The following is a 26,687-nucleotide window of genomic DNA, read 5'->3' as shown; positions in this document are numbered from 1 at the left end:
AACGACTTTGTGAATGAGTAAAATAAGCCAACATGAAATGAGCCAATAAGCCAAAAAAAACCCAGATGCGCTTCAATGGACTGTATTGAATCCACAAATCCGCTTGATGGCGTCATACTTTTTAATTCGAATTTTTAGAAAAATTTCGAAAATGCAGTTTTAAAGCTCATTGAATTCTAGTATTTTAAGATGCCAGTTTACAGTGACTCAAAAATTGTGTTAATTTTTGAAAATTTTTTGATTGCTGGCAGTCTTGTGTATATTTGCCATTTAGTGAATGCTCGACATTTTTAAAAGGGTAAAAGGCACTTAACACCGTAAAGAAAAAAAAATAGAAATAGAAATTGTCAAAAATCAACGCAAAACACTTCAAATTTGCTCGAAGTCAATCTAAATTAAATTGAGGGATATCAGGTTTTTACTTTCTTGCTGATCCAAAAATATGCCTCCTTTAACGAATTTTATTTCACTTCATATTTTGATTCTATTCTACGAGTATTACTTCTGTACTATTTTTTTGGGCATTTCGTCATCGTTTGTGCCAAGAGACAATAATTTATTGAGTTGTTGAACTAATGCCCGGAAAAGTGATATTGGCCGAACAGGAGTTTATTGAAGGTTTTACCATTTATTTATTTAAGTTTATTTATTTATTTACGTGACACTTATTATTAATAAAAAAATTTAAAATTATTATTAAATTACTATCTTCTAAATAATTAATAACTATATTGCATAACTGAAGGCACGAGCTGCTAAAACTATCGGCATTTATTAAATCAAGACAGTCGCGAAGTATCGATTTATCGATTACTTATTAATTTGGTTTAATCACTAGCAAAAAAGAATTTGGTATAAAAAACTTCTATGAAATCACTTTGAAATTTTATTTACATCGGTCACTTAGGTTGCGTACTGAGTACTCAGCAAACCTAACCTTACAGTTTTATTCTATCTACCAACCGGAGCTGATTTTTATGGGAAACTTTTCATTACAGCAGGATCGACTATTGGGAAAAATGCTTCAATGCTTAATGTTCACAGTGGTCATCGAAATCAGGGCCTGCTTTTTTATGCATAATGCATTCTCAGGGTGGTTTTGTGGATACCATTTAAAGCAGAAATTGGGTGATCGTATTTATTACAAATTTATGGGCCACTGAAGATGACTCCAAATTTTATATATATATTTTTTTTATTTGTCTCTTTCCTATCAAAAGAGGAAATATTCGCCAAAGATTGGTAAACAACTTATTTGTTAAGCAGATTTTGTTATTTTCCGAATTAATGTGATGCCTAAAAAAGCTGCCGCAATGGGCAGCCCGTTTTCGCTTTGCAAGTTTCGTTATTATATAAAATTTGCTCAAGTCGGTCAGTCACCAATCAATGAAATATTTAGTCAATGAAATTATGAAAATTTTTAGGAGAACTTACATATGAGTACCCAAAAATCCACAAGCAAAGAGTTTTGGGCCACATTAAAATAGCCGAATAGAAAAATCAGCTCGATTTGTGGATGCCACATGAATTGTCAATGAAGTAATAGCGAATTAAAAATGAAATTTTAATGAACCAAATTTCCATTAACGAAACTCTGTTGAATGGCACAAAACCAAGCTATTTTGAAAGCGAATGATTGCTGATTATGAAAATGTATTAGTTTACTGCCAGTTGGCAACGAGTTGAGTTGAATACAAGGCAAATCTTATAAAGGTGGTAGCTGTAAATCAGTTGGTTTGATTTTTTTCTCTCGCCGCGTCCATGTGGCTGTCAGCCCAGAATGAAACAAGGCGAATTCAGTCTTTGTTTTCTACTTTGCCAATATTTTGCTTTGACAAACAAAAGTACAAACCTTTATTGTTGATTTAGTGCCACCATCAACCAAGGGATGAAAAATAATATTTAAAAATCTATGGCAAATTTTGATTTCTAGGGCTAGTAGGGTTCTTCTTATTAGACTTTAAATTTCTTTTTCAATTTTTTTTCACATGCTATACTTTTATTATAAGGCATAGAAAGAGGTGAACTATCTTTTGCTCATTTTTAAAGAAATATTTAGGCGACGCTACGAGAAATGGAAAATTTAAAATTGGTATTATTTTTAAGGTTTTTATTAATTAAAAAAAAGTAAAGAGTAAAGTAAGATAAATGAAACAATAAGTAAAATTAAATTCTAGTATTTTATGCTAATATCGTAGATTACTTTTCATTAGGGTAAATTTGTCTCTAATTTTTCAAAATCAGGTCGTGAAACTTAATGCTTGCAAAACAAATTTCATGTGCACTCTTTACCACGGCGCCTACGTAAATCTTTGTCAATGTAAGACAGAAAAAAGTGACGCATTGGTTATTTAGATGAAAAGGTGAGGTCATTGTTTTCTTAAATTGCAAAATGAGAACCACCCTAATGGCTGGCTATTTTATTGCTATTTTAGTATTTCAAAACTTTAATATTTTTTCGCATGCTTTTTCATTTTTTTATTTATTTTTTATTTGTACTAAATCATTTACTTTGTTTTAAGAAAAGTTTTTACTTTATTCTAAGAAAATATTATTTATTTATTCATTTTTTTTTGTACTGAAGTTTTTACTTTATTCTAAGAAAAATTTATTTATTTATTCATTTTTATTTGTACTGAAGTTTTCACTTTTTTCTAAGAAATTTTTATCTCCTAAATTTCTAAGAAATATTTATGAATTCACTTATGTTTATTTGTACTAAATTTAATATTTATTTATTTATTTATTTATAGTTTTACTAAATTTTTTTTTTGGTTTCTTTTTTATGTATTTAATTATTTTTTATTTTTTTTTGTATGAAACTTTTTATTTATTTATTTGTTTTTATTTGTATTAAACTTCTTATTTATTTATTTTTTGTTTATATTTAATTATTTTAGTTTTTATTAAAATTTATATTTAGTTATTTATTTTTATTTTTATTAAATTTTTTATTTATTTTTATTTGTATCAAACTTTTCATTTATTTATTTAATAATAATAATATTTAATATATATTTAATAATAATATTTAATTTTATTTTTATTAAACATTTTATTTATTAATTTATTTTTTTTTTTAATTGAAATTTTTATTTATTTATTTATTTATTTATTTATTGTTATTTATATTAAACTTTTTATTTATTGATTTATTTTTTTATATTAAACTTTTTATTTATTTAAGATTTTTAAATTGTATTAAAATTTTTATTCATTCATTTATTTTTATTTTTATGTCCTTTTTGTTCGTTATTATATCTATTGAACTTTTTATATATTTATGTAAATATTTTTATTTGTATTAAAATTTTTATATATTTATTTATTTCTATTTGAATTAAAATTTTTGTTTATTTACTTATTTTTATTTGCATCACACCTTTTATTAATTTTTTTTTTTTTAATTGTAGAAAACTTTTTATTTATTGTTATTTTTATGGACTTTTTTATCTCAACTTTTTAATTATTTATTTATTTTTATTTACATTAAATTTTTTACTTTATTCTAAGAAATATTTATTTCCTCCAGTTCTAAGAATCATTTACCTTCTCATCTTTTTTTATATTCATATATTATGAACTTATTTACTAACGATATACACCAAAAAAATACATCTTTTCTGTTTTCTGCTCTTTCCGCACCTTAAAAAAGTTCTATAGAAAATTTTTTTAAAAAAATCTCATCTAGAAAACTTTTCCTCAAAAATTTCATTCGATAATCTCCAAAATCAAGCTCCTAGAAAAGCTTTTGGCTATTGGAAAAAGCTTTCGTCTATTTGAAATAGCTTTTCTTAAAAATTTCGCTCGATAATCTCCAAAATTAAGCACCTAGAAAAGCTTTCGGCTATTGATAAAAGTTTTCCTCCAAATTTTCATTCGATAATATCCTACAATCAAGCACCTAGAAAAGCTTTCACTCATACAGAAAAGCTTTACCGAAAGTTTCATAAAATCAAGATCGGATTTTGCCGTTGCCGAATGTCCGTAAATAAATATTTGTACTTAAAAATTATATAAAAATATTCAGTATTTATGACAGAAAAGTGGTACTGAAAACGTGGTAAATGGATCGATTAGGTGGTAAAGTAGTGCAAAAAGCTAACTAGTAAGTGCAGATTGGTTAAACAAACAAAAACCCTTTTCGGTTCTCAATTGATACTAAAAATGTCTAATAAATATATTTTAAGAAAAAAAGAGAGTTTGTATTGGCGCAATGCAGTGCTCCAGCTACTAAGAATTTAGTAGTAAAATTCAAAGCAAAAGTTTTTGTTTTTTAATACAATTCTCAGATTAGAAACTAAAATATCAAATCAGCTAACCACCACCTTTTCGATAAAATCATAAAAGAAAATGGACTAATATTCTATAGTAAAATTACTAAAAAAAATTTTTTTTTTGAATTTTTCTTAATTATTCAGCGTACACCAAAACGAAAGTTGTTGTAAATTTTCTTAATAAAACATTTTGCTTTACGCAACTAAATAACAAATTGCAAGTGAACAAGGAAAATGAACAACCAACAACTACATACAGTACAGTAGGCTGTGGATATTAGGATTTGCTCTTATTCTTGCAAATTTTATAGGTTTTCGAACCAGCTGGCAATATCGTATTTTTTTCGCTACCAGTGGCCGTTGTGAGGTTTTTTATTTACGTTCTTTATACGTTTTCACGCTATAACTAAATATACATTTTTTTAGGAATTTTTGCACAGTTACGTATTTTCTTCTAACTAATTAAAGTGGGATAGTTGATAAGAGTGAGTTGATTTTTTCTTTATAAAATTGTAGTTGTTTTGGTTGTTTTTGTTGGCTAAGTACCTCGAGGGAATTTCGTTGCACTTGGCATTCGATGTAGTGTCGGAACATTTGACCGCTGCACCGGCATTCGTGACGTAAGCACTGGCCTTAAGACTGTTACCTCTGGCCGTCTTGGCGGAGCCCACAGCAGAAGACGCCTGAGAAGCAGAGTTCGTTGAGGCGGAGACGGAGGTGGAAGCGGAGGGCGAAGAAGCGGAGTAAGCGGCAGCGGCAATCGACGACTTGATGGCATTATTGACTCTTGAAGCACGCATGGGCGTTAACAAGGACTTGGCAGTGCTCGCTGGTGTGCTGCTGGCAGATGAGTGGGAGGAGGGCGTGTTGGCAGGGGAGGAGGTGACATCGGCGGTGGAGGATCTTTGTGTAGGACTTGGGAGTTTCGTTTGTGTGTGTGTGCTTTGTGTGGAGGAACGGTTTGTGGTGGTGGTGGTTGTGGCAGTGGCGGTGGTTGGTGTTGAATGTGTAGCGCCTGTTGTGCGGTAAACTGTAGTAGGCGGGCTGGCAGTGGTAGTCGGGCGCAGTGTTGTCGTTGTCGTTGTGGTCGGTGGTCTACGTGTCGTTGTCGTCGTTGTAGTCGTGCTCGTAGATGTTGTGGTCGTAGCTCTTGCTCGCGGCGTAGTGTACAGATTTTTGATCTCTTTCACTGCAGCATTGATCTCACGCTCTGAAAAATCATCCACGAATTGTTGAGCGCTACTTTCGTCGCTATCGCCTGCGAGAAAGAGTTGCAGTTGTTCAAGTACCGCAGCCGACTCGAATTTCGTGCGACCAGTGCTAGATGTTATATAACCGGCATTCTGCAGACTCTCAGCCAAAGTGCGATCTTTTGTTTGTTGCCGATATTTGTTCGAGAACAAGTACTTCAGCGGACGATCAGTGTTTGCATCGCCCTGCTGTTGTTCGGTGGATGAAGATGAGCTAGCGCTGCCCGCTGACTCAATGCTATTGTCCTGCTTTGTATCGATGGGCAGCCGCACCAAAGCTTCGGCGCGTGGACCATCATCCACAGCCGATTCGTTTTCAATCGGCTTGCGATTCACTGTTTTCTGCGGCGTTTGTCCATACGCGGACACCGAAGCCTGTTTTTCTTGCTTCTCCGCCTTGTAGTTCTCATATTTTTCACGAGATTTGAGTGGCGTGGCACCCAGTGTATTGCGTGGTCCCTGTATGGCTACGATGCGTGCGCGTTGAAGCTTTCTCCTTTTGGGCGTGGCTTCGTTTGGCGAAGACGTAACAGATTCATAACTGGCTGCGTTAGCACCAGGGTAACGCACTCTCGGTGCATATGTCGTTGGTTCGTCGGCCGAATTCACTGTTGCCGCTGAGTATCGCGAGCGTCCGCGCGGACGTGGCGTTTCTGAGTTGTTTGGACCATAATCGCTTAAGGCTTGATTTCTCAATATGTTTTGGCTCGAAACTGCTTGAGACACACGTATGGGTGCAGTAACGATGACTGTGGATATCGTAGTCGGTGTTGTGCTCTCGGTTGTAGTCTCGGTCGTTGGCGCTTCGGTAGTAGTGGTGGTCGTCGTTGTTGTACTTGTCGTAGATTGCGCTGAGACTGCAGCTCTGAGTGGTACGTTCGAAAAGGTGTTGAGTATGGTATCGCTCACACTGAAATTGCGTGTGCCTGTCGACGCTGTAGCAAAAATAGCATCGCTCAGGTTCCGCTGAGGCGTGGTGATGAGGAAGTAGCTACGCACAGGCTTACTCGTGCTATGCGTAACTGTGGAAGGAGTTGTTGGGTAAGTGTAACGCGGCTTAACAGTACTGCGTAGTGCATTGAAACCCACATAGCGATCATCTTTTTCTTGCAGTATAGTTTCTAGACTTTTGTAGGGTGAGACAAAGCGCTGCGCTGGTAGGCCAGTAGTCTTAATGAGGTTGTCTTTGAAGTTGAGGGCGCGTGGTGTGTAACTCTGTGCCGTGCGTTCTGTGCTGGTGACTACAAACGCCGTTGTGGGTGCGGGAGTTGTAGTCGTAGTTGTGGTTGTAGTTGTAGTCGTTGTGGTAGTAGTAGTGGTGGTACGTGGAGTTGTAGTCGTTGAGGTAGTGGTGCTGCTTGTCGTTGGGCGCGCAGTGCTGGTTTCCTTTAATGTCGTCACTACGCTTTGCTCGCTGCCCGAACTCGAGACATGATCGTCCTCTACAACGGTTTCCAAAACAATATGTTGTAAAGGTCGAGCACTGGTACGACCCAAGCGCCACGCGCTACGTAGTGGAGGCGCATATGTTGTTGGCACAATTTCATCCTCGTAAGAAGCATCGGAAAACGGTACTTTCTGTACTGCCAGACTGACAGCAGCGGTGCTTGTAGATGGAGTCAAGACTGCACGGTTTGTTGTCGAAAGTGTCTGCACAGCCACATTTGGTTTGCGCTCATAAATGGGCTTTTCAGTTTCATCGGAGCTTTGCGCGCGCAAGCTGAACCCATTTGCACCGGTTTGCAGATTATACTTGAACGGCTTCGGCTCGTAAACGATGTTGGTGGGATAACGCAGCGTTGTGCTGGATGCAGAATTATCGCCACTTATCAGCTCTAAAACAGGCTCGGGCTCAGCAGGTGGTGATACCACCAATTTAGCGGTCGGCACAGGTTTGAAACTCTGCGGCGCAACATCGGATACAACATAACTCTGGAATCGGCTCTTCTTATTATCTGCATCAAAACGCTGGTGCTGTCGTGGCTTGTCCTCCGATGTTTTACCAAAATACTCTTCCACATGCTTACCGCTCCCATAAGAATTCTCATTAGCTGAATACTTTGCATGCGCAATGGCTTTTTCGGTAATCGCGCGCACCGAGTTGCTACGCGCACTCTCGTCGTAATCTTCCACTTTGTCAATTGCGGCCAGAAATTTCGCTCGACCATTAAGTGCCGAAGACGTTGTCGAGCTGGAGTCGAAGAGACGTCCAGCGCTCCTTAAGGGCGCAACCGTTTGCACTCGCACATTCTGGCTGGCGTCCGAGATGGTCTCAATGTCTGGTTCCGTTTGGAAATTAAACAGCGACGACTGAGCTTGTGGTGGATTCTGTGTATTTGAGGGATGTTTTGTTTGTTGTGTGTTCGAGCCGTGTAGGGCTTGACTGTGTGGCTTGACAACAACCGCGACAAGTGTGTCCTGTGTATCAAGGTATTGTGGACTAGGAAACGATTGGGTTGAATGTGTAGTTGTTCGGGTTATAGGTGGTGGTAGTGTTGTTGTTCTAGGTATTGGCGGAGGAGGGGAAGATATATTTGGCAGGTTGATTGCGGAATTTTGTTGTGGATTTAATTGTGAACGTTGGTTCTTTTGGTATTTGTTTGCATGCGTTTTAGATCTGTAGGAGAAATCCACATTTGCGGTTAATGTTAGTGTTGTTGTTGCTTAAGATTTGGTAATTGGAATAGTGGTGCTTGTGGTGGAGGTAGTAGTAATAGTAGTAGTAGTAGTGGTGGCAGTTGTGATTGTTGGTACGTCAGTTGTTTGTTGTTGGTAGGCATTCAACGATTTTGAACCGAACATTTTTTTTTATTTTTTATTGATGTGTTATTGGTAAACGATTTTGGGTTATTTCTGTTGCTATTATTATTTAAGGTGGTAGTAAAACTATTGATGTACTCAATGCAGTGTCAATCACGGCTTTGGGAAATATTCTAAATTCGAATTAATCACCGTAAATGGAAGATAGTGGCGATGAATTTGTTACTGATGAGTTGCCTGGTGTGCTGTGAGTTGATTAAGAAAGTCGAATAGTGAGAACTAAAAGTTTGCTTTACTCGAGTCGACTATACGCGCCCATTTTTCGGAAATACTTCTTAGAAGAAGCAATAAAAACAAAGTTTATTTTATTTGGTAGAACCTTTTTTGTTGCTTCAAGAAAACAAAGCCTCTACTCCTGCGAATTGGTGCCTTCACAAACTGATATGCCTTTCATGCACCTATGAAATTAATCTTGGATACCTCCTTGGATTAGCTATAAAGCACCGGAATTACTAAATATCTTTCCAAATTCACATTCTCATGCAATTAGCGAAAGGCACTGAAAGCTCAAAAAATAAAAAGTTTAAATCATGCAAATTTTTATGCACAAGAGTCTCATTGTTTCATGCAAACAAAAAAATTATCAACCGACTTTAAGCTTTAATCATCGAAATACAAAATACGTTGGTTGGAGCCGTAAGGGCCCTAAATTATACTTTACAAACTTTCGATCCCTCACTTTGTGAGAAGTTCAGACCCATTATATTTTTACTGCCTCGTAGATTTTTATTAAAAAATATATGCTAGCTATTGGGAGCAACGAAAAAATTACCCGAAAAGTAGACAGACTAAGCCACAAAAGGAGTTTTGCCAAAAGAGATCTTGGTGCTGAATTTTGTGACAAAAATAGTTGGGGAAGCACACCTGAAACCAACCAGATGGACTATGCTTTTGTGGCCTACAGATACCTCTCTAAGTGGTAAGTGTATCTGGAGTGAGAATTAGATATTCTGCGCCTATGGATAATTTTCTTTCGAGCCTAACAATCAGGCTGACCAAAATCCCCTACTGAACCCTCTACCACGTGGCGGCTGGTAATAGGTACCACAGTTGTCCTGGATCGGGAGGTACTTAGCTAAGGTAAATATACTCGGATTGGTGTTTGATACTCCTCAGTAGTACATAATTTCTCAGCGTATTTTCAACCCGAGTCGGGGTGAAGAGCTGGTTCAAGGTGTGATGCGACACATCAGAGCTATGCACAGGTGGACATCCTTCCTCCGATACTCGAGGATTAAAAAATGTTCACAAGCATAAAAATAAACAAAACCAACAAAATCAAGGAGTCCGGTCCGCTGTTAAGCAGACTGAGAGGGTCTACATGACCAATAATTGGAGCAGCGGTGCTTCCGATCTCGAATTCGGCCACTACAAAGCCAACGGCTGAGTCTCGCCCGAGTAGTGCTTCCATAGGCATTGGTGCGGAAGAAAAGGCTTGCCTCCATTATGCACATTAGTGCCCTCTAAGGCCCCGGAACAAGCAAAAATGTCGTTAGCCAACTTTTGACCGCTTGCGACGGGGGTAGGGCAAAGGAAGCGCTGTAACCAGTAGTAGTGGCAGTAAATGGCCGAAAGTAAAGTTATCTGAACGGCAACCAAGTTGTGAAGATATGGGGGGATCAGGATCATATCAAAATTATAGCCTGTGGCGCGATAACAGATCGGCAGAACTGTACAAAGCTGTCATCTTGGAAGTAGGTGAGGAATATCCTGCCGCCAAACTGTGATAGAGATCATATCTTTTCCCGAACGAAGGCGAGGGTTTGAATTCCGTCTACACCCAAAGAGTCCGCTGAGAGTATGAAAATATTCTAGATAAGCAGCCCTGTACTCACCATGAATGAATGGAAGCTTTTAAAATCGAAGGACCTGCTGCTAACGTGGAAATGAAACGTGTCACCATGCAAGTCCCTTTTCTTTTCACTAAGGAATGACTAAAGCCATTGGCGAAGGTATATGGTGTCGTACACTATATAGTAGCCTATCTCAATAGAAATAAAGAAAGAAATAGCAGAAAAATATGCGAAACAAACGGTTAGATGTCTGGCCAAGCTCCTACTGCTCTTCCGTTTTTGCGCTTGAGTCTTGCTGTTGCTTCTCAAATGGACGGGCCTACACTTTTTCGCCGCCACTGAATGAAATGTGGTTTTTATTAGAAGCTTTTTTTATGAAAGTAATACTCAGTGGTTTGCTATTGTCTGTCTAGGGTCGATCGAATTTGATGCTTCATGTCCATAGTGAGTTGTGAACCCGAGCTCTACCGAATGGGAGCCACCAGCTGCTCAGAATGCTTATAAAATTCCAAATTAGTTTTGGATGGATAAACAGTAATGGATTCTGTGGCAATTGGGACAGATATTTTCCATAGTTTAAGAAGCGAAGCATCTTAAGGAAGTGTATTGGGATAATCAAGCAAGCCTTCGTAGTCTTTCAAGACAGCTAATGATTGAAAGTGAATCTGAGTCATCCCGAGAATAATCCATCACTATTAACAAAAGTTAACTGAGTGACTATCAAGTCAATTTATAATAAAGGGTGTTTTTTTTAGAGGTTAGGTTTTCAAGTTGGCACTACTTTTTTCGTAGATGGTCTTTTTGACAGCTGTCACTTGATTTATGCTCAGTTTGGTTTGCCATTTCATAATGAATAGACTTACACCTGAACAACGTTTGCAAATCGTGCAAATTTATTATGAAAATAATGGTTCGGTTCGCGCGGTTCGAAAATAAAGGTTTTTGTTCAGCGATGAAGCTCACTTTTGGTTGCATGGGTATGTCAATAAGCAAAATTGTCGCATTTGGAGTGAACATAATCCACAAGCCATTGCTGAGACGCCGTTACATTCTCAAAAAGTCACTGTTTGGTGTGCTCTATGGGCAGAGGGAATCATTGGTCCATATTTCTTTAAAAATGAAGCCGGCCATAATGTTACAGTCAATGGAGAGCGCTATAGAGCCATGATTAATGACTTTTTCGTGCCTGAATTGGACGATGTTTATGTGGACGACCTTTGGTTCCAACAAGACGGTGCTACATGCCATACAGCCAACGCAACAATCGATTTATTGAAGGAAACTTTTGGTGAGCGCATTATCTCGTGCCGTGGACCTGTGGCGTGGTCTCCAAGATCGTGCGATATAACACCGCTGGACTATTTCTTGTGGGGCTATGTGAAGTCGTTTGTCTACGCAGATAAGCCCGAGACGATTGATGCCTTGGAAGAGAATATTCGACGCGTTATTGCTGACATACGGCCACAATTGCTGCAAAAAGTGGTCAAAAATTGGGCCTCTCGGCTGGAATTTATTCGAGCCAGCCGCGGCGACCACTTGCCCGAAATCCTTTTTAAAACATAATGGCAAACCCTTATCTTTATAATAAAGCTAAATTGTCTTGAAAACCTAACCTCTAAAAAAACACCCTTTAGAGAAAACACGGATTGGCGCGCTTCTCAAATACTCTAGCATAGTTAGGCCTGGCACTAGTTTCTCTGGACATAGGCTGATAGAAGCTCATGCAAAATGGTCTAGAAATAAAAAAATCAGTAGGAGTTGGAGTAGCAGACTAACGTAATAGTTGTTTTCAACTAAATTTCAGGTCACTTTTTGATAGAAAAATATGCGACTAAAATTAAGAAGAACTCCAACAACTGGCCAACTGCGGATCAGCGTTTACCTCCCAAGGACCAGAGCCAATAATCGGATTCAGTTCTATAGAAATCATGAATTGGATCAGCGATTATGTTTGCAATTTACATAAAGAACGATGGCTCAGTCTAGAGCGCTACAGAACTGCAACGTGTCTTGTGACAAGCCCGAACAGAAAACTGTCGAAACTTGGTAGAAAAAACGCTCGATTGATGATCGGTACTATTACAGGACACAACAACAGCATTTGACCACCATTGGAGTCATTGAGGACCCGATTTGCCTGGCTTGCATAGAGGATGCAGATAGCACTGAGCATTTCCTTTGTGAGTGCCCTATCTTTGCTAGAATAAGGTTAATTTTGGGTTCCGATGTCATGAGAATGAGTAAAATTCGTTATCTTAAACTGAAGGATATTTTCAGATTTGCCAAAGTAAATGGAAAATTTTCAAAGGACTAGCCATCATCCATGAGACAGCGGACCACTTTCTGTACGTCTGCCCGGACTTCGCTCGAATCAGGCTTAAAGTCTTTGTCACTGTTGTGTTAAGAAGCGACCACCTTGGCTCCTTGGCACCACAAGATCCACTCAGGAAGAAGATTAAAAAGAGAACCTGAGTGCAATACAATGCACTTAACGTTGTCTGAGTGCTGTACTGGCTAGTTTGTCCTGAAAAAAAAAGAAGCTATCTCTGTCTCTATTCCATCCTATCTCTTTCTCTCTGTCACTTCTCGCCTTTCCTCCTTGACTATCAACTCTTTTACATTCCAGAGAATCTGGAAAATTCGTGCAGTATTAGCTATCTCTGTCTCTGTCTCTGACTCTACTCAATTCTATCTCTTTCTCTTTGTCATTTCTCTCCTTGACTATCACCCCTTTTACTTTCCAGAGCTTCGAATACATTGGCTTTTTTAGTCTGTAACAGTTACCATTCGCTTGGTGCTTCTTGGCACGCCTTTTTCAAATTTCAATCAGTACTTGCGAGTTACCTAACATAGAAGGTGGCGAGGTAGCGTCTGAATTTCCACAAAAGAATTTTAGTTACTAGTCTAGCGAAAGCTTTTCTAAGGCATTTCTTATCCGTCATTTAATTCTTGAAGGAGCCTTCGAAGCACGGACTGCTTTTTTGATTTTTGGTCTCACATAATACTCGCTTTCCTGGCTACTCTCTAATGCAGCTGTAATTATTAACATGTTCATGATGTTTGAAAGTGAAATGTATACGTCTGTGTGTGTTTTAATTGTGTGCGTTTCAGATGAGCAGCTACAGTCCCACATGAAAAACTATGAATGTTCGCATGGAAATGATTTTTATTCACTAACGAGTAAAACCACAAATTAAATTAGATCTAACAAAATCACAGAATACAAAAATTTCTGCTTGCTTGTATTGATGTATGTATGTATGTATGCTTGCGTGTGTATGTATAACTAAGTAGATATGCATTGGCGATAGCTGGGTGAATGGCTGCGCTGATGATTGTGGGTGTTGTCAATAATTCAATTATCCAATCAATTAACTAAAACAAAAGCCAAAAACATCACGCAATGTCTAAACGCAGTTACTTAAAATGATTCAAAGAATCTAACGCTTTTTCGAATGAATGCATTTCTGCAGAAAGTTCCCTTAGCATGGATGATGTGCGTGCGAGTAGAGAATATTTACTGACGCGATTAGCGTGGCAAAGACTGACTATACCTTATCGATTTCGTTGCTGTAGCCGGCTGCGTGGTGCGCACTATTTGTGTGGTGCTTCTAGGTGGTGTCACCGTGGTACGCGCCACTGTCCTTGGCGTAGAAGTCGTCGTCGTCGTTGTGGTCGTCGTTGTTGTGGGGTTTCGACGTTGTGCGTTTGTAGTGGCTTTGGTAACGCCACCACGTGCCGGTTTTGCGACTCCTCTACTCGTTGGTAGTTCAACAAAGTTTGTTGCAGTGGGATTGAATATTTTTTTAACATCCTGATCGTAGAGTGTCGAACCGACCACATTATATTCGTCAAAATCTTGTGTGGGTACCAGCTTGGGTGCGTAGGTCGTGTACCGTGCGGGCTGTTCGTATAGGGCACGATCGTTATTTAGACCATACGATGGCACATCATCATATAGTTCGGCGCTATTCTCGTAGGCGGACTCATATATGGGCGCGTCATCAATTGCTGGCTGTCGCAGTGGGCGGGGCGTTGTTGATGGTGGTAGTGTTTCAATGGTGACGCGCTCACTGTTTCATATTTTGTATGTGTGTGTGTATTGAATTTTTTCAAAGTTAAAGTAGAGTAGAGCAAAAATTTTGGAACGGTATTGTAATGCAGGCAATGATCAATTTTGAGTTGAATAAAATAAAAACTAGGAAACAAAAATTTTGATGTTCTCATAAATACTTGTATGTAGTTGTGCATGTGGATGAGAGGGTGCTTGTGCTTGTTGTTGTGGTTGCTGTTGTTGATGTTATTGTGTGATTTGTGAGACCTACATTGTTTAGCCCTTCAAAACATACCCCGGGGGTATACTTTTAGTATTTAGTGCGAGTATTACCTCTGCTTCAGGCTTTACCTGTGAGGGTCAACTTGTAATTTTTGGGATGGTTTATGAATTTAAATGCTTTGGTTTTACGTTGCAAAATGATTTTTCGCCGACCTAAACATTTTCGGGTGAAGAAAATTGTATGTATCTGATCATATTTGTAAACCTGGGCATGTATATGGGCTTATGGGTACATACTTGCAGTTATAAACTTGGAATAATTTATTATACTTATGCTTGTACGTATTTATGTATGTATATGACAGGCAGCTCTCGCTATGTAAGTCGGTTAAGTTGTTAATCATAAATTAAATGCTTTGGTTAAGAAACAAAAAACGTTTTTAATGCCTTTTAATGGTTATTTGTTGTTGTTTTTGTGAATGACTTGTGCAAGAAAGCAGTGGTGTACTTACCGCAATGGCGGACGTGTTGGCTGATCATACACATTATCTTGTTCGATCTGTCGGAAGAGGAATATTGAGGTTTGGAAAAGTTAATGTGGATTTTTGTAAATTCAAAAGTAAATTTATGTAAGAATATCAAAAATAAATATAATTTGCACTCAAAAATATACAAGCTACGTGGGTGTCTCCTGATGGATAAACGCGAAACCAGATCGATCATGCTGCGATAGATGGAAGACACGCTTCTAGTGTTTTGGATGTACCTACGATCCGAGGACCCAACATCGACTCGGATCATTACCTTGTTGCAGCCAAACTGCGCACATGCCTCTGTGCAGCAAAAAAAGTACTTCTTCTTCCTACGCAAAGGATGTTCGACATCGAAATGCTGCAATCACAACAGACAACCAGAAGATGCACCACTCGACTCTCACTCCTGCTCTTAGAGAGTACTGCCCAACAAACCGGCATGCACGAGTAATGGAACAACATTTATCGCTCTCTACGTACCGCCGCCAAAGAAGAAATCGGATTACTGCGAACCCGAAAAAACAGTTGATACGACGAGAAATTTCAAGCTGCCGCAGAAAGAAAAGATGCTGCCTATAGAGCGACGCTGCGAACGGGCGCAACTTTCTACCAGAAAATTCGGCGGCTTACAGAAGTTTTCAAAACCGAGGCGTTTTCCTGTAAGACCAAAGACGGCGATCTGGTGATTGACATACAGAGCATGCTTGAATTATGGAGGCAACACTTTTCAAACCTGTGACAACTGCCCATGTCGCAGAGAATGTGAAGATCCCGATACCCCAATTGTTGAGGACGGGACCGTTGTTCCCTTGCCCGACCATGACGAGGTGAGAATGGCGATAACGCGGCTAAAGAGCAACAAAGCCGCGTGCGCCGACGGACTGCCGGCTGAGCTATTCAAACACGGCGGCGAGGAGATGGTAAAGTGCATGCATCAGCTCCTAAGCAAAATATGACGATTGGAAGTTAAGTGTGCTCTGCCCAGTCCACAAGAAGCGTGATACTGCAATCTGTACGCGATGCCGCAGGATTAGTCTTCTAAATATCGCCTATAAGGTTCTAGCGAGCGTATTGTGAGAAAGGCTGATGCCCACCATCAACCAACTGATTGGACCTTATCAGTGCGGCTTTAGACCTGGAAAGTCTACCATCGACCAAATATTAACAATACGCCAAATCTTGGAAAAGACACATGAAAGGACACACAATATTTTTTTGTCTACTTCAAAGCTGCATTCTGCAAGTTTCAGATAGGGTGACTCGCTGTCGTGTGACTTCTTTAACTTGATGTTGGAGAGGACCGCACGAGTCGCAGAACTTAATCGCTCAGACAGAATATTTTATAAGAGCGCACAATTGTTGGCGTATGCCGATGAAATTGACATCATCGGCAAAGAGGCAAAGCGATTGGGTCTGGTGGTGAACGAGGACAAAACGAAGTACGTTCTGTCATCCTAGCGTCCTAGCGTATGGCGCAGAAGCTTGAACAATGGAAATATCCGATAAGGCATCGCTTGGAGTGTTTGAGAGAAAGATTCAGCGGAAGATTTTTTGATCGTTGCACGTTGGCAACGGCGAATATCACAGGCGATGGAACGATGACCTGTACGAGCTTTACGAGGAAATAGACCTAGCGCAGTGAATAAAGATCCAGTGTCTACGTTGGCTGAGTCATGTCGTCCAAATGGATACAATGGCTACACTTCGGCCTTGAAAGTATTTGAGGCGGTACCGCTGGTAGTCTCGTCAGCTTTGGAAAGATTAGGTGGAGAAGGACTTGGCTTCACTTGGTGTCTTCAACTGGCGCCGGTTAGCACGAGAAAGAAATGAGTGGCGCGCTTTGTTAAACTCGGCAAAAATCGTGTAAGTGGTTATCGCGACAATCAAGAAGAGGAGAAAGATGGTTCCGTGTGTGAGGAAAATACCTGATTACCATTCATTTGGTAATGGCCAGGACGATTTTTCAGCATGCACCAACTGCTGCGCTTCGCCCAAGTATTCTCTGCGCAGCTCCCGAACATCCGTTTGAGAGCGAGCTAAGGTGAGAAGACGAATCAACTACGATATCTGGTTGTACGCTGGGTTTGGGACATACCACGTCAAAATCCTTTCCCAATGAATAATAAAACGAAGCCTCGGAGGAGAGGCTCTTTTTTGGTTCTGAAGAAGAACTGCTATAATCCGAAATATGAGCTACTAAAACTCATATTGCAGGTCAAGATTAAAGGAAGATAGTGTATCGGGTGTAAACGGCTTTTTTTGGAAGAGATAAATGAGGCAGTGGACTGGTATACAATGTGTGGCTCACCTCGAGATACCGTGATTTATTTTCAAATATTGCTTACATTTCTATTTTTTTACTAATTTGATCGAAAAATATTTCTATGCAGTAAATGTTTTTATTTCACTCACCTGTGCAATCAGATCCTCGTCGTAGTCTGTATTATAAATCAATGATTGTTGATCGTTGTACGCAGGCTTCTCCTGTTGCTTATAAGTCTCTCGTAAGGGTGCCTGAGGCGCTGGTGTTGTCAGAATCTCCAATGGCCGATAGGTCGATTGTTGGACGGGTTGTTGGCGCAAAGGCTGCTGTGGCTGATATTGTTGCTGTGGCTGCTGTTGTTGTTGCTGTTGCTGCTGTTGCTCCTGCTGTTGCTGATATTCTATATCCCTATACAAATCAAGATCATCATCATAAACTGAATAATATTGTTCATAGGAGCTTTGCTCCTGGTTGGATTGTTGCGGTGCTTGTTGCTGTTGCTGCTGTTGTTGTTGCTGCTGTTGCTGTTGATGTTGCAACGCAATTTGCTGTTGCTGTTCAGCCTGTTGCTGTTGATGCAATTGATGTTGGTGGTGTATGTTTGCTTGTGACTCATAGCCCGCATGATTTAATAATGCCGATGTGTTATAATAATTACGATTTTGCAAATTCTGATTCTGATTGTGATTGAGATTTTGATTTTGTATGGATGGTATCGCCTCCACAATCACGCCAGTCGGCTGACGTTGTTGCTGTACATAATGACTGGCCGGCGGTTGCGATTGTGGTGATGATGGCGATGATGATTCGGGTCTGCGATGAGTGTGATGCATATTTTTGTTTTTTTTTTGTTGATTTTTTTTTTTAGTTTGTTTTGTTTTGATTGATTGTTGATTGTACACCGTGAATTTGTGTTTGTTTTTGTTTTGTAGATTGATGAATTAGCGGTTTATTATTAATATATAAATATTTACAAATACAAAACGATGTTATGTAATAATCGAGTAGTTTTTGTTGTGTAAGTAGACCAATGGGGATGGCATAATATATAGTATAAGTAAGTATATATGTAAGTATATTTACAAAAGAGAATATGAGAACGAAAAGAAATCGATTATTTTCGGATTAGCTATAAAATAACGACTAAGAACAAGTGGAGAGCTGCACAGCTGGGTTAATCGATGAACGGAGTTTGAGAGATGGTGTGAGTGTGTGTCGGTGCTTGTGAGAGAGAGAGAGGCGGGCGCATATATTTATACTTATTTGTGGAGCATGCAAAGTGAGTATATACGAGTATAGGTAATAGAGAGATTTGGAAGATTTACAGCAAAGGTGAAAGGATGAGTGCAGGCACTGAGGTGAGAACAGAGTCGGTATGGAATTTTGACGTTTGGGTCCACATTTAGTCAAGTTGAACGGTTTGGATTTTTCGAGACTCTTTTTCTTTTTACTCTTTTAAAAATTGTACTGTTACAAGAGCACCGTAAAACCGTTTGTATGTACATTTGGTAGGTATTAGTGACATTTAGTAGTAAAATGTAGTAAAGTATGTATGTAGGTAAAACGTTCATTGTTTGGGCGACACCGTACGTTGCACCGCAAGTAATTGAGTAAGTAAGTAGGTACAAATATGTATAAACAGTTATTTACAGATTTACATTCGGTAGAGTGTTGGTTGAGTGTGCGCGTATGTCTTGCTTTATCGCTGGGAGCGATACTGGGGAAAGTAGCAACAATTTATGAGCCTTGCAGCGCCAAACAGGCAGACTCACCGCTGGAGTCTTAGTGTTTAGCTTGCCGGTTTGGCACATTCATTCATATTTGTCGCACTCTACGCCCCCAAACGCTCAAATGCGACCTTTGCCACTGTAGTGGCTATGAATTTGTTTGTCAACCAGTCTAGCGTTGCTGTGGCTTCAAGGACACAACAACATAATTGCGCACGCAACAAGCGCACATTTCTCAACCGCAGCAAAATTGTGTTTATATGTATACTCATTCATTTTGTTGTTGATTCTCTTGAAGTATACCTTTGTCCATTGTCCGCGGCGTCCAAGTGCATGTTAACGTTCAATTGCAGCGAACCCAATGCTGAGGACGCCGGCGTGGCTGCGGGCCGCTTGCGAAAACTTTGCGTACCAAAATCAGTTTTGTTGCTTTTGCTGCCGTTATTGTTGCTGTTGGTACCCTGCACAACGTTGTTCAGCTCTTTGTTGCTGCCGCCGCTGGTTTGCCACTTACTTTGACCGCGGTGGCGATTCGGACGCACCGTGTAGCGCATGCGCTGTGTTGTTGCTGTTGTTGTTGTTTCTGCCATTGTGCTGGTTGTCGCGGCAGTTGTTGATGTTGTATGTGGTGTTTGCGTCGTTGTCGTCCTAACGGTCGTCATGCGTATATTGTTCAAATTATTTGTCAAAGTCGGTGCAGTCGAACCCAATTGCGGTTTTGGTGGCAGACGTTGCTTGATCTCTTGGAATATGTCGCTGGGGAAGTTTATGAACGAGGGTATCTGATTATTTTGCTTCGTACCCTGATTGTTCGTTGCTGTTTGATAGAATTGTTGGAATTGCACGTTAGCAAACGGGCCACGTGTGGTGGTCGCCTCAAAGAAGCCCGTCTGGAAATTGGATTTCGCGGGCTGGTTGCCGACCACTGTCGTGGGTGTAGGTGGCATAAATTGTGGCCGTGGTGGTGCCATGGTCTCCGACATAGGCATATAAGGTGGCATTTGCGAGGGTGGCATTATGTCATCATCGGTGTCGGTACCTAGCGGCTCCTCTTCTTCTTCGTATTCATCATAGTAATCGGGTGCCGCCGTGCTGGTGGTGCTTGTAAATGGTTTACCCTGTTGTATACTGTGTGCATTGAATCTGTGCGCTTGATTCGGTATGCTCTTCAGAAAGTCTTCGTAACCCTTCACCGGACGCTTCGTTGGCGCCACCGTTGGTCGCTGCCGGTTCTGCTCGGTTGTAGCTTCGATCTGCTCTTCGTACGGTTCCACGGGATTAGTGCCCGGATTTGTTTTGACACTCGTGCCGACTGGCTTACGTCTTGCGTGTGGCGTATTTAGCTGCTTAAAATATTTGATCATATTCACCACTTGCGGATTCATATTAGTCAAATCGGACGATTGCAGACTTGCAACGAACTCGGGCATGTTGAATTGCAAAGTCAAAGCGGGCTTACGGGAGGCCTGAGGTGTGTGCGTGCTGCTAAGTGTTGAGCTGTTGGGTCTGGAGAGCTTCAACTGCGGTGAGATAGTTGTGGTATGCACCTTGCTGAAAACCTGATAGGATTCCGGCATTTGTGCTGAGTTGTTTGCGAACGTAAGCGTATCGGAGGGATACCTCGAGAATGTATTGTATTTTGGCAGTTTAGTTGTCGTTGTGGGGTAGAAAGGTGTTAAGTTGGGTGCTGAGACTATGTCAATATTCGACGTGGGTGGTGGCGTTGTCGTGTATCTGGTCACGGTTGGACCCGATTGGAACACGTTTTCGTGAATTGAGGGCTTACTTGTGCTGTAGTAGCTCTTATTTTTTTGGTTGGCCAAAACATTGTACTTGAAATAGTTTCCCTCAGTCGTAGTGGGTATATAATTGTCAACTATGCTGTATTGCGAGACCAGTTTGGAGGGATACTTTGCGGTGGACTTGTAATCATTTAACTCCGCTTGCTGCTGACTACTGGGCTGGTTGTTGTAGAAGCCACCCATTGTGCTGAACTGTGCGAAATGGGAGTTGGATGTGCTCTTAAATGGCGTCTTGGTTGTCTGGTAGTATGACGTTTGTGGCACCGTGGTAGTGTGCAACGCTCCACCGTTACCATCTGCAACCGCTGTTGACTGATTCTCTAAGTGAAAGTATTGGTAGTTCTCTCGCTGCAACTTCTTGCGCTGCTCCTGGTACTCGCGCAGTGACTGCAAAATGTAAGGTATCAATTCGGGATTATTAAAGAGATTCGGACGCTTGGGTGAAGTTGAGGGGCGCAGCGTGGTGGTGGTGCGATAATAATTCGCCGCCATAGGGCGGAAGTCATCTTCAATCAATGCTTGTGGAGGCGGTGGCGGTGGCGGATTCAATGCTGCCATATAGCTGAATTTCTGCTTTTGGCCACCAAATGACTGCAGACGCTGCTGCTGCTGGGGAAACACTTGATACCCCGGACTCAGTTGGTTGTAGTTGGCCGAGGTTGTGGGTGGCGATAAATATGGATTGTATTGGCCAAAGCTATAACTCGATTGTTGCTGTTGATAGGGCCCAGCATCAAGGGAGCGATAATGTGTGCCGGGCACATTTTGTATTTCATAGCGCGCACGTCCATTGAAATATTGACGCAATTGGCGTGTGCCACGTTGGCGCGATTGCGCGGCTGTCGTGTCATTTGCATCGGTATCGTAGTCCATATCGAGTAGCGCAGCAATATTGTTAAGTGTCTCCAAAATAGGATCTGCAGCTGACTCAGGTATTTGACTTACAGTGGTTGCATTGATGTCGCCGTGAGTGTTGACCTCATTAATGAGTTTGCTGCTGGTGGCGGCCTCAGTGGACGTACCATTTGCTTGCATCAATTCCTTTTCGGCACCATTTTTCTCGATAGGCTCTGCGCTGCCTCTTAGTTCTTCTAAGATCTTCGTTACAATTTCCATCACAGAGTCTTGCATATTTTCTTCAGATTCCGAAACTGTTTGTGCGTGCTCCGCACTTGAGTTTTCGACAGTCGCGTCTTCGTTGTGCGGAAAGTCTTGTTCGGGTTTGTTGTCTACTTTGGATTGCGCGTATTTGACTTCGTCAAGGTGCTCAAGTGGTGTCATAACCTTCAATGTTTCCAGTTGTTTTTCGTCAGCCTTTAGGTAAGCAACGATCTTTGGTCTTTCTAGCGTCCTTTGGTGTGCCTCAGTCTTTAAAATTTCGCCAGTATTATACTCCAGTGCGGGCGGTTCGCCTAATGTCTTTGGGTTTTTATCAGTCTTTAAAATCTCACCGATGTTGTATACGATTTTGGTGTTGTCATTGTTTTGATAACTCAAGTCCCGTTTGACGCGTTTGTGCGCCATCTGTTCGCTGCCCAAGTCTCTGTTCAACACTCCATACACTTCCCAGTCAATATTACTCAAATCGTTTGCTTCAACTAAATTATCGATATCAAGATCGTTGTTGCTTAAGTTGAGGTCTATGTGGTTTCGACTTCATTTGTCACAAGTTAGCGGTATTATTTTGCGGTCATTTTCCAATAATTTTTTAGGTCATAGGTGCGAAAGCGTTTAGCGTTTATCATTTCGTCGAGTTCAGAGTCGTAGTGCAATAGTAAATGCAGTTATGAGTTGAGAAAATTTCATTTGCGATTATGTAAATTGATTTTTGAGTAGTTTCGAATGTTCGATTAATTTGAAAATAGCAATTGAAAGAAGATTGATTAAGCATTAAATATGAATAAAAAAGCGCATTAAATTGAATGACAGATGAATTCAGTTCAGTACAGTTTAGTTCAGCTAAGAAGCAGAAGCGGCTGTTAAGGAGCCTACAACGACCACTTACCTAAATTGGGAGCCAAAAGTGTAGGAACCGATTTTACCATGATTCGGTATGGCATTGATGCTGGCCTGATGTATGATGCCGTCACGATCGCGCTGCACCTGGCTGACGGTGCTCGGTTGGCCACGATATACGCGCTGCTGACGGTCGCTCTCCTCCTCTTCGACGGGAGGCAGTGAATCATGCGCGTCGGCGTAAAGCTGCATGAATAAAACAAAAAAAAAAACGTTAATTATAATTAAAAATAACGCAAAATTCTACACATCGCTTATCTGCTGCAAGAGGGGGATAATCCGAAACAAATTCTTTTGATAAGCCTGCAGAAATAATAAGCAGCCCTTCTTTTATTCAAATTGTTAACAGTATTTCGTTAGATGTAAATGTATCGTTACTTTTATTAAGGGTGGTATAGCAAATTCAAAGTTTTGAAGCATTTGTTTTGTGGAAGTTTTGATTTTTTTATTTACGATGTTCTTCCAGCAAAGGAGCGATGTGTACTAAATTTTTTTAGAAAAGCGCATAACTTCTCAAATACTAGACTGGTTTTAATATTTTCAATTTATTTGGAAGCCTCTTGGTATCAGACAACTTAAGCAAAAAATAATGTTTTTAGCAGAGCGTTGCCACCCCTTTTCAATTCAAAAACATTAATTTAATAAAAATATAAACAAATATGACAACAATTGATATCCACACACTTAAGTAAACCTTATTCCAAAAACATACTATTCATAGTGTTGCCACCTAGTTTTTACAATAATGGCACATTAAACGACTCAGTACTAAAATACTAAGATAGAGATGTCAGACAGGAGTTTTTGAAAAAAAAGATTAAAAAATATTTTAAGCTGACGTTGCTTCGCCAAATGGGAGGCTAAGTTACAAAATATAATTTGGAAAAAACTTTAGTTTAACGAAATCTAAAAGCATTTTTAACATTGCTATTCAAATTTTATTGCAAATTTAGATTTTTAAGCCAAGCCAAATTAAATGCTAATATGAAGGGCGTGCAAGAGAAGTGTTTAACAAAATGTTGAATTTAAAATATTTGATATATGAAAAATGGTGTTGCCACATAAAATAGAATTTAACATAACGTAAAATTTAATATTAGAAAAAAACGAACATAATCAAACGAAAAGTGTTCATATGAAAGAGAAAAACTTAAATTTTAAAAATAGTTTTATTTGGTGATGCCACCTAATTTTGCATTCGAAAATAAAGTTTAAAATAAATTTAAATTAACTAATGAGTTTTATAAATCAGACGAGTGGTGCTTTATTAAATAGATTTTATCAAACAAATTTTTCGAGTAGCGTTACCACGTAAAACAGAATTTAATTACAAAATTTAACATAAAATAAAATTAAGTATAAGAAAATGGTTATTAAACGAAAATTGTTCAAGAGAGGTGCTTAAAAGTATTTTAACAAGAATGTTAAAGTATAAAGATTTTAGTAACATACGGTTTTAGTAAAAAGGTCGTTGCCAACTAATTTTCAATTCGAAAATAAAGCTTAAAATAAACTTGAATTCATTACTGAGTTATATAAATCAGACGAGAGGTGCTTTAAAAAACAAGTTATGAAATTTTTTTTTTCAAGTGGCGTTGCCATGTAATTACAAAATTTAACATGACATAAAATTAAGCATAAAAAAATGGGTATTAAATGAAAAGTTTTGAAAAGAAAATGGGAAAATTTAGTTTAAAAATAATTTTGTATGGTGTTGCCACCTAATTTTCAATTCTAAGCCTAAAATAAATTTCAATTAAATACTGAGTTATGTAAATGAGACTAGTAGGGCTCAAAAAGTTTTTAGCAGCAATATATTCGAGTGGTGTTGCCTCGTAAAATAGAATTCAATTATAAAATGTAACATGAAATAAAATTAAATATTATAAAATGATTTTCAAACGAAAAGTTTTCAAAAGTAAATGGAAAATTTTAGTTTAAAAATGACTTTTATGAAAATGATTTAAAAAATGATTAAATGATTTAAGATGAATTTTAATTTATTACTGAGTTATTAGATGCGCAACTAAGTTCCCACTGTTTGTCAATAGATGCCGCCAGCAGTGTGTGCTAAAGGCAAAAAGGAAGGGGTTTCTTCATCGCATCGTGACGGGTGATAAAAATGGATTCATTACAGCAATCCAAAGAAATGAAAGTCATGGGGACTGTCCGATCCTGCTTCTACGTCGTCGCCTCAGCCGAATTTTCAGGCTGCGAAGGTTATGCTATGTATTTGGTGGGACCAACTTGGTGTTATTTATTATGAACTGTAAAGCGAAACCATCACTGGGGATCGGTATCGACTTCAATTGATGCGATTGAGCCGAGCACTGCGCCAGAAGCGGCCGCAATACGCGGAGAGCCATAAAAATGTAGTTCTACAGCATGACAACGCTCGGCCTAAAGTTGCCAAACCCGTTAAAACCTACCTGGAAGCACTGAAATCCCACCCCACCTGCCATATTCTCCAGATATTGCGCCGTCCAATTATCACCTGTTCCGATCGATGGCACATGGTCTAGCTGACCAGCAGTTCCATTCATATGAAGACATCAAAAAATGGCTTGATCCGTGGATAGCCTCAAAAGAAAAAATGAAACTGTGACGGTATACGAGATCAACCAGAAGGATGGGAAAAAGTAGTAGTCAGCGATGGGCAATACTTTCAATGATTGACTTGTAACCATTTTTTCAGAATAAAGTTGTATTTTCATCAAAAAAACAGCGAGAACTTAATTGCGCACCTAATATTTAAAACAGACGAGAGGTGCTTAAAAAGATTTTATCAAAAATATTTTTGTGTGGCGATGCCACCTAATTTTAAATTTGAAAACAATAATAAATGTAATAGTAAATAAATTTAAATTAATTACTGAGTTTTGTATATAGATCAGATGAGACGAGCTGAAAAAGAGTTTAGTAGAAATATGAAGATTTTAGTAAGTCCACTAAGTTAAAAACAAATTTATTAACAGACCCTAGCAGCTGCTACTCGTAACGTTTCCACTTAGTTTTGGTATTGCATATAAAAGTTAATAAATAATAACAATAAATTTGTTAATTTGTCAAAATTAAACTTAATTACTCTACCCACGAAATTACGCTGAGTCACTCACCTTAGCAATATCCTCCTGTGTATCGAATGGCTTAGGCTGTCCACGCGTTCCAATCACCGTACCCGCATGCTGTGGCAACGACTGCACCTGCGCCTGTATGACCTGCGGCGGCTGACGATGATACTGTGGTGGCACTGTCGCCTTGGGAGCCGGTGTAGTCCCCGCCGCACTGCTGAAGGCCGAACCGAACCGTATGCGACTTGGCACATGCTGACTGTTAATTGACTGCTGCTGCTGCTGTTGTTGCTGCTGTGAATGTTGCTTACCCGAGCGTGTGCTACCGCTGCCAGTGCTGCCTATGGCTGCTGCGCTGCTGTCCACAACTTCGCAACCCACATTTCGTGGCCAATCACAGGTTTGTAGCTCATGCGAGTACATCAAACCGCCGGTGCAGCTCTCGAGCAATGCGCCACCAAACACACACACGTAGTACTGTGTGCAATCGGTTGGATGTGGATAGTAGCCAAACTCTTCGGGGCAATCGAAATTAACACCATTCGAGGCGGACGCTTTGACATTGGTGCCGAAGCTGCGCGAGCTGGTGATGCGCGATGAACGTTTCTGCTGCGACTGCGCCAGCACAGTGGTAGCTGAAATGGAAGAGAGTGGGCGCAAATTGTTAGCACAATGATTGTTGTAAGTTTTCGATAAACAAAAGCAATAAAACGACACATGAAAATATGTAGATATGTTTAAGAATATAAATAAATTTTATGAGTGCAGTACGTCTTTAATTGATTTAATGCTAATTGTAATTCATTTTCTGGAATGGAGTAGCAGAGTAGCTTAGTGGCAGTTTACAGTTTGTCGCCAA

General features: G+C 39.6%; 1 protein-coding gene across 1 annotated transcript in view; it reads right to left on the bottom strand.

Annotated features, from left to right (window-relative positions):
* Positions 1 to 26,460, bottom strand: part of LOC129249482 (mucin-4) — a 37,888-nt gene extending 11,428 nt beyond the window's left edge. The window contains exons 1-7 of the mRNA XM_054889326.1: positions 25,874 to 26,460; positions 22,747 to 22,943; positions 19,243 to 22,395; positions 17,362 to 18,025; positions 14,929 to 14,975; positions 13,695 to 14,213; positions 4,824 to 8,144 (exon numbers count right to left, since the gene is read on the bottom strand). Coding sequence (XP_054745301.1) covers positions 4,824 to 8,144; positions 13,695 to 14,213; positions 14,929 to 14,975; positions 17,362 to 18,025; positions 19,243 to 22,395; positions 22,747 to 22,943; positions 25,874 to 26,251 — 8,279 coding nt within the window. The 5' untranslated portion in view covers positions 26,252 to 26,460. The remainder of the gene's footprint in view (positions 1 to 4,823; positions 8,145 to 13,694; positions 14,214 to 14,928; positions 14,976 to 17,361; positions 18,026 to 19,242; positions 22,396 to 22,746; positions 22,944 to 25,873) is intronic.
* Positions 26,461 to 26,687: the final 227 nt, after the last annotated feature.

Source organism: Anastrepha obliqua, chromosome 5 (assembly GCF_027943255.1).
Source record: "Anastrepha obliqua isolate idAnaObli1 chromosome 5, idAnaObli1_1.0, whole genome shotgun sequence".
Taxonomy (NCBI): domain Eukaryota; kingdom Metazoa; phylum Arthropoda; class Insecta; order Diptera; family Tephritidae; genus Anastrepha; species Anastrepha obliqua.
The sequence above is the reverse complement of the archived record's forward strand: the minus strand, read 5'-3'. Positions and strand labels throughout refer to the sequence as shown.